Genomic DNA, 9,177 nt, shown 5'->3' on the forward strand with positions numbered 1-9,177 from the left:
GCTTCAAAAGGTTCTTCGATTCCTTAGAATAAATGGTTCCATAAAGAACCATTAACATCTATAGAACCTTTCTGTTTTTGTTTTTTGTGGTTAAAAAAAGGTTCCTCGGATAATAAGAAAGCAAGAAAGTTACGGTTCTTTAAAGAACCTCTGATGGCATCGCTGTGAAGAACCTTTATTATTAAGAGTGTATATTATTTTGCTCTATTTTCTCCCCTTTATATATGTCCAAAAGGTTTTTTAAAGACCACATTAAGGCTGTGATGGTCTCCATGGCAACCGCGCCAGTATCATTGACGGTGTGCTTGTCACTGGCTATAATCTAATAGGAAAGTCAACAATTCAAGACTGATCGAACTTTTCCCACTTGACAACCTCAGTGAATGATCCATATGGAGAGCTTCCTATGGCAAACAGGATCGTGTTAATCATGCAGCTTCCAAACACAGAACTGAGATGAAAGCAATATTTACAAATGATAGCTAAACTCCAAGTATGGTTCAAACTAAATACCGCAGCTAAGCGTGAAAACATTCCACATGGAGAAATAACCAAGCGCCTTCTTTGATGGGTGGACAAAGTAGTTGTTTTTGCAGGAACACTGTGCAATTGGGCAATCAGACGATTGGCTTGGGTAACAGGGTAATTAACCTCATTTATTTGTCTGTGTTGAAAGTGCGTTTAACGGAGCAATTTAGTTGAAGATCACAACATAGAACCTTAATATGCTTCAGTAAGGAGGAACAACCTGCTGCCTTCCAGATATGTTCAATCAATGCAAAACTTAAAAACTTTTGTTCAATGGAGGATTGGTGCTCTGCCCACACAGTCCAGAATAAGGGTCCGTATGTTAAGGTGTTTCGAGCGTGTGTGGGCTGCTGTGTGTGAAAACACACTTCATTTGTATGCATCCCACGCACTCATGCCGACGTCTGCAGACCAAATAGCTTAAAACTGAGCAGTGCAGTCCAGAAATATACACGTGAATGATTTTCTCAAACCTATATCTTGTAATAGACAACGGTCCATGGACCTCGTCTATCTCAGCAACATCTAAATAACTCCATTACTACGGTTGTGCGCGTCATCTCTGAATCATGGGCTGGTACGATAAGGAGGTCAACATCAACGTAATCTTTTATGTTTTATGTAGTTGTTCAACATAACCACCCACATCTGGCTATGCAGGTGACAATATCTGCCCGTCAAGTGTAATGGATTCTGCATGTAAATTCACCATTCTCTAGGGAACACTGTCAGAGACCAGGCACGTCGATCACAACCCATTATTCCCTGTGGGTAGCTGAAGAAACTATAAACTCTTATGACTTCTGGCTTACATGGTAGTATGAACACGGTGTCTATCAGACAGTCGTGCAAGCATCTACATTTTCTGTAATATTACATATCCAATGCCTCTGTAAACTAGTCATGGCTGTGAGACTTCAGTTGGGCTTGTTTTACGTTCAGTGTCACATTGTATATGTGTATCATTGTTTTTGTAAGGTAACTTGTAATCACAAACCGATTTTAATTGAACTTTCTATCTAAATGTTGATCAGCTGCTTGAAGCAGGTGCTCTCAACATCCTTTATGACAACAAAAACAGCATGAATGTGGCATTAGCTCCGTCTTTCATTTCTACCCCGCATCGCCAGCTGTGAGGCCCTGCTGATGTCACACAGCATGTGGCAAAGAGCATTTACATTAAGTAACTATTGACTTACCCAATGGTTAACTTGTCACTTTTCTAGATGACAAGTCGATTAGTAATATTATAAATTAATAAAAAAGCAAAGACAAAAAACAAGCCAGCGATGAAAGTGGCACTCTAATAAACCAAGATGTGTGAATCCACATTTCTACTTTTCCTCCAACTGGAGTGCTATATCAGTTTGTCTCATTATGCCTCATTGTGAGTCTTTTGAGAAGAAAGAATAAATTAGTGGTTAACTAAGAAAGATTTTAAAAACAAAAGCTATCCGACAAAGAATCCATTTAGCCTAGGTCTGGAAATGTTGCACTCCTTTGTGTGAGCAGGCAGTTTGCGTTAAGCTCCAAATCTTTTCTGACATCTCAGACACCCTAAAAGATCTTGTGGGATTCATCTGAAGAGTTTTATTACAACTTCTCCATTTGTTTCCGCCGAAGATTTTGCACTTAGTGCAGAGCATCAAAGGAGCCTGAAGATAAGCGCGAAATAACACATTTGTCGATTGCAAAGGAACACTCGGTGAGTAATAAAAATTCAAAACGGGTGCAAGTATTTAAGATCGACTTTTGGGGATAGACTCAAGCAATAGGTTGGTGTAATGACAAAATTCTTTGATTCTAAGTCGTTTCAGACTGTTACATAAAGGGCTGTTTGATAACGTCTATTACTTTGTATTGAGCTCAAACAGTAGTAAAACCAAAATGACAAAACTTTATTTCTTTATCCAACTCCTTAAGGGTGAATCTTAGAAAAGTGTTTGAATTTTAACATCTCTGCCGAGTTTTCTTATGTTTTACTAATAATTCTCAATTATCTTTTTTATTAGATTCACTTAAAAGTAATAATTTCTTTTATGAGCAAAATGAATACGGTACAACAAATACAACCATGATGTGTGCCGAAAATATGATAAGACATGAACCTGACATGTGCTTTGGCAGTTTAACGCTATCATTAAATAGGGCCGTATCAAAAATGTCCTCTACTGCCAAATAAATAAATAAAAACAACAACCCGCACACAATATGGGCTACTGATATGAGAAGACAACTGTGACCACTAAAAGGAACTTCATTGCCAAATTTGAATGGTCTGGAATGGTCCATTCACTTTGCCAAAATAAACAGAGCATTCAGTCAGCAGAGCACAGCATTCATGTGCAAACATATTCACCACCTTTCCACACCAACCGTGCCTTGCGTGATCAGACATCTTGACTTTAAAAATATCCAATAAAATTATTTTAAGGTTCACGATTCAGTAAAACAATTGGTACAAATCATCATGAATACTTCTGTGAAACATCTGTAGGTCATGAGGTTGAGTTACATCTCTGAATAGGTCAAACAAATGTCAACCGCCAACAGCCTATTGTCTGTGAGATCCTTTAAATCCCTGATGTCTCCACTTCTGTGTGAAACAAATCAAAGACGTGTTGTGACAGTTTCATTCTTGCTGTAAGTACAAGCTATATTAAAGAGAGTTAAGTTCCCCTGTGCCATACATGTGAAGTCACACAAACCTGTCACGAAAAAGACTTTTCTCCAAGCGTGATGTGCTGACTTATGGGAAATAAAACACCTTAACCCACTGATCATAACCCACACCTATCTGACGGTATTCTGGGAAATTTGGAAACCTTCAATGTCAAACAGTCGGCTCTAGATAATTGGAGGATGGCTGATAAAAGTGCAGAATAATAGAAGAGTCAAATGACAAATATAACTGCTGCAAATTATACTAGACAGTGAAGCTCATTTTGATTGATCCCCATCAAATAGTCTGTAAAACTAAAAGAGACTTTTATGATAAAGGATGTTTTCTAAAGGAAATAAACATAACCATCATCAACATCCTCATCTTCTCCTTCAATCCCAGCATCATTAACTGTCATTAGGCCATTGAAAAAAGACATTCTCTTTCTCCTTGCTTTTCAAAATGATCTTTTGGAAAGCTCGGGCCTCAGAGCACTCATCCTCAACTGCAATTATGTGGAAAATTGTTATTGAGTCCTGCTTGACTCAATACCTCCACCTAGCTCTTCTTTCACAGAAGACACTGCTGTCTGGAGTGTGGGGGAGCTTCAGGTGGCCGTCTTTGAATGACATCTTTTATGTTGGCATTAATCAAATATATGTTCATTTTCAAGCCATCTCAAACACACACATTCAACACAAACAGACCCCGATGACGTTTTTCGTTCCGAAAAAGCAGTGTCCTGCAGCCATCACGTTACACACTCGAGTTGTTATTCAAGCGGGCAGATAACAGCCTTGATGTAAATTTTTTAGCATGTACACACAGACATCAGAGAACGATGCAGTTCAAGAGTCGTGAGACGATGATTCACTCACCTTCTTGGACTGCCTGAAAGGGGTTGTTGGGTTCAATATATTTTATGGAGTGGGTGATTTTCTCACTCTGCAAAATGTCATCGTTGAGGCTGAGGTCAGAGATCGCCAACTGAAACACCTCATCATCCCGTGCGGCGTTCTCTTCAAAAATGGCACCTGCGGGCATGTGCAGATTGTTATCTGGGTCTTAGCGGCGCGTACGAATAAACAAAGGCAATTGTTAGTTTGCATACAAAGCAAGCCACCGGCTTAGCTCATCTCCACAGTACGGGCTCAATGTTTTATGCATCTTTGCAGAAAGGCAGAAATACTGCCAACCCTTAGCATCTGTTTAGAACCTTTTCTGGAAAAAATAATCAGTAATAGATTTTAGATAAATGGGTTATTTACCAATTGGACTTTCCATAAAGTTTTTGCATGAAGATTAATTCAGGAATTCAGATTAAGATATTTGTCTTTGCACATTTAAAGCTCTCTTAGCGACAACTATAAATTAGCTATTTGTAAGCCGATTCGCTCAGTAAATGCAAACACTGTAGCTCTGTGGTCCAATCAAAACATTAATGTTGGCATAATGAGGTTTTTGACTCTGCTTGACAAGCAATGGCAGACCTGGGAAATGTTCAGTGTTCATTCTTTGAAAAGTTCATTCTGCAAGACCAGCATCATTTACGTTTTGCCGAAACACACTGCTTCTCTACCTGTGTTACGGGCAGCCAATAGGATGGGCAGGTGGACAGGTGATATCTGGTTGATGTATCACTGCAGTGTTCATCTTATTTAGCTGAAATAGGGGTGTCGCATCTGCTCATTCCTGTCGCCAGTGAGAACAGGCCTGGTCAACATGTACTAGCCTCTCAATTACCAGTTTTGGATGGTCATTGCCTCTGTAAATCACCACACCGGCCTGAAATCACTTCATGTCACCCTTTCCATTTAAAGGACGGCCCTATTTTTCATTTGCCCTTCGGAGCAGAATTTGGTCAGGATGATAACATGAGCAGATGTGACAAAGTGGAAGTATTGGGCACTGGAGAGGCTGGCATTTGTTATTGTATGTGTTTTGCACCTGTGAGCCCTGCCTATTACATGATCACAGAGACCGCCTGGTCTTCACTTAAAGTTAAGGGCTATGTGAAAAATGTAGATTTTTCAACCTCGATCCATGCAAATAGAGAGTAAATTTCAGTATATCATGACAGTCTTTCAATACACTTCATTTGGCATATGTGGATATAAAGCTTCTCAAAATGTCATTTCACATTAATTTTATGCATTTTGATGTCTTGAGGACAACAGATGGTTGATCTTGCCTTGCTTTCCTGTAGCTCACCGGTTAAAGCATGTTGTTAGCAACGCCAAGGTAATGCGTTTGATTCCAGGGATTGCTCAAATGTTTTGTATAATGCAATGTAAGTCGCTTTGGACAAATATGTAAATCAAACTTATTCCAAACCTATATGTCAGCTGCCTGTAAGAGAGAGAGGTTATTGTACAATACAAAACAATACAATATCACTCATTCTGATGTGTTAAATCTAATCTGTGTTAAATTTGCGAGATGTGATTTAATCCAGCAGCCAGTACTGCACCATATAGCCTCCATCTGCTTTCATGAGCCATGAGTCATGACCACCCAAAACACATCAATTCAATGATAAGTAGTTTTGTTGTTCGGATGAAACAACACTAACACAAACTCCTGTTAGATCTGTTGAAGGCCGAAAAAACTGGACACTTCCTGTTGACAAATAGTTACTGCAGAAAAATTATGCATTCATTTCATTACGCATATTAAATCCCCTCTCTGCATTAAACGATTGCTTTGGCAAATTTAAATTGGTAAGAAACGAAACACAAAGATGCAATGCGACTTGTTCATGCCAACTAAATAGAGTTCCAACCACCCCTGCCCATCACCCTCCTTCCTCCTCTGTGCTGCTGATCTCGAGCCGAAATATTTCTTCACGTTTGGTGAGATAATCTGAATGCAGAGGGTGTCCGGCAGACGCAGAGGGGATTGGTTAAGATGACATTTACGGCCCGGGATGACCAAGAATAAGCATTTGTCCCCTTGTCATTTATTTACTTCGGCAACCTTTATTAAGATTTCCCTCACGTTCCATACAAAGTTCAATCTTATAGATGGGAGGGGGGAGCAACCCACACACGTTGGCTTACTTTGCTTTATGACAGACGCATCCAGGACTTACCTAAAATGTGTGATTTAAACAATTACGCTTTCGTCATAAAAAACTACCAAGACTTGAATTAGATCAGGATTGCACCTGTCAATGCCACGGATCTATCTCCAATCTCAACAAGAGAGACGTTATCATCACAAGTGGTCTCAATTGATATTCAGCCCGATAAGCATGGCACATGTCCAATGGTTACATACAATGGATATTTCAGACCGACCTTTAACAGACCATTCACTTACATCGGAGTCCTTAATATTGGTGGGCGATTTGTTATCATTTTCAACAATTTGGTGTCAACGCTCAAATGATGCACAGCTCGCTTACCGATGTGAATGATGGAGTCCGCTCCCGCCGAACTGCATTGCAATATCCCAAAAGAAAGGCATATTATCAGCAAATCCATCTCCGGTTCCCTCTGAAGCCGCTCATCCACACGATCCTCAGATGTCCGTTAATTCCCAATGAATGAGAAAAGTACGTGAAAGGAGATCAAAATACACTTGTGACGGAGAAAAAAAGTGCTGCGGCACTGAGGAAAATCGCTAACGCGAGGAACACCGTGAGAAAATACGGGGGAAACAGAAAGGAGAAGGGCAGGGAAACGGTCGCCTGTTGGAGGGTAACGGTCGCTTCAGGATCCGGTGCGCTCTCTCCGCAGGTCTCGCTCTTGCGCGGCGCTCGCGGAGTCTGAGACACATCACAAACTCCAAACTACGGAGGAGGGACACCCCCGCGCGCGCGCGCTCGAGAGCGAGAGAGGAAGCAGGCGCGAGCGCGCGTGCGGAGAGATGGAATTCGGCGCGAAGCCGGAGGAGAGGAGAGCGGCAGAGCGCGGAAGGTTTACGCGATCACCGATGCGGACGTGTCTTTATAAGGGCTCCATACCCTTTTTTTATGTTTAACTTACAGTGATTTCCACTCGTGCAAAGGAAATCAAACGGGGGAAAGGAAGACGAAGAGGAGAGCGGTGATGGTTCAGTCAGTCGTCGCACGCACAACGAAACGGTAACTTAGTTTTGCGTGTTAAATTGTGGTGTCAGTTCATTCTCGTATTTAAACGACCATTTCATGGCATGATGAAGTACACTTGGTCGCTGCGCCGGCACGAATAGGAATTGTCATTATCTGCGCTCACGCGGAAAGAAGTCGTCGCGAGACGGAGAGCCGCTCTCAAAAGTCCAACGAAATGTGGGAATTCTCGCACGATCTCAACAAACGGCGAATATCTTCGCGTGAACGTGTTTGATGTCAGACACTGTGTTCAGAAATGATGTGGCTATGTTACGGAGACGATCGTCCCGGTAAAGACTTAAACTACATGATCCATACCATGTGTGCACTACATAAGGTAACCTTACGATGTATTTCGTTTTGTAAAGCAATTAATCTGACTACTTGTCATTTCAGAAATATATGAGCAATAATGCTATTTCACTTTATTAGTGTATAGACAATATGTGCATGGTTTATACTACAACAAACTGTTTTTTGTACATGCAGTGATGGTTCCGGAATTGTGTTAATTGTTAATTTTGTATGTACCAAATTAATGCTTTTAAGATGGATGTCAGTACTTCTTTAAACTTACAACTGTTATCTAGAAATGTTGGTATGAGGATGTTAAGACAGTGTGACAGAAAATGCGGTAGAACGGAACTCAAAGTGAAGCGGAGGGAAAGAACTTCAGAGAAGCCACTGATGAGCAGCGTTGTACTGACTTTAACCGTTCACATCAATGAAGTCGCCAATCGACAGAGGAAGAAGAAGTGATATTCTTACTCTTACAATTAAAGGATATTTCTTGCTGAATATGAGAACAGAAGTGTCCTTTAATTGTTTGGCTAAGTATATTTGATGTCTTTCAGCACCACACACTGGTGGACAGCTCCCATCAGTGTCATCGGGCACGAGCAGACCTACAATGGATCGACAACCAAGCTAAAAGTGCATTTTCTTTTACATAGTCACGACTGTATCGAGAACACAAAACAATCCAAAGCTTAATCACTAATTATTGTAATAAGTGACGGCTCGTTGCCTTTCGTCGTTTTATTATTATGTTTTCATTTGAACATTTATTGTTTAATTGCACGGAATGATAATGCGTGGTGTGCGAGTGTCTTAACAAATGTCATGATATTCAGAATTTGTTAATTTATGCACAGAAGGTCGGTGATATAACATACATTATATAGCGGGTCAGTACTTGTTTTGTTCATCATGTCCTGTCACTTCTGTCTGGTAATGAATTAGAAGAAATATGTTTCTGGACGATTTAAATATTGTTGCAAATAGTTTAAATACTGTTGCATATAGTTCAATGCTGCTTTTACATGCAACCTGTATCAGCATCATGATTAATGTATGAATCTATCAAGCAAGAAGGCCTTTAAGAGACCTCGCCAACTGAATTAACTAACAGTTACATTCAATAAGTGAATGTAACTAATAGCATTGAAAAGCAAATGCATAAGCAAGTCCAAGGATGATTGATGTAAATCAGTGTGCATGTGATCCAATAAACTCTGCAAAGTAACATTGAAGCATTTGCACTCTGCCTTTTGATTGCCTGGGGTTATTTAACCTCTCTACTGTCTCTGTCTATATTCATTTCTCTCTTTGTGTGAACCTCATTGTAGTAATATAATTAGAGCCATGAACAATAACAAGTTCTGGCCATCTACGAGACTGCAGAATAAAATGTTTCAATGTAAAAAACTGCAATTATTCTACTTTAGCTTTTTTCGGTTTTCTGAAATAAAAATGAATAAGACAACACATTGTATTACTATTGTGCATGCCAAGGCAAAGCTTTGTAATTCAGTTCACAAATACAGTAGATATGCAGAACTGTACACAATGCCTTTCAGTCCCCATAAAGTTATTTTAGATTTGCTTCTTAAAC

General features: G+C 40.1%; 1 protein-coding gene across 2 annotated transcripts in view; it reads right to left on the reverse strand.

The window, feature by feature from the left end:
* The window catches only part of grid1b (glutamate receptor, ionotropic, delta 1b), a 261,369-nt gene extending 254,426 nt beyond the window's left edge, over positions 1 to 6,943 (reverse strand). For both annotated transcript variants that reach the window (XM_056771870.1, XM_056771869.1), the window contains exons 1-2: positions 6,597 to 6,943; positions 4,069 to 4,224 (exon numbers count right to left, since the gene is read on the reverse strand). In XM_056771870.1, the coding sequence (XP_056627848.1) occupies positions 4,069 to 4,224; positions 6,597 to 6,675 (235 nt within the window). In that variant the 5' untranslated portion in view covers positions 6,676 to 6,943. The remainder of the gene's footprint in view (positions 1 to 4,068; positions 4,225 to 6,596) is intronic.
* Positions 6,944 to 9,177: the final 2,234 nt, after the last annotated feature.

The sequence above is a fragment of the Triplophysa dalaica genome, chromosome 17 (genome assembly GCF_015846415.1).
Source record: "Triplophysa dalaica isolate WHDGS20190420 chromosome 17, ASM1584641v1, whole genome shotgun sequence".
Taxonomy (NCBI): Eukaryota; Metazoa; Chordata; class Actinopteri; order Cypriniformes; family Nemacheilidae; genus Triplophysa; species Triplophysa dalaica.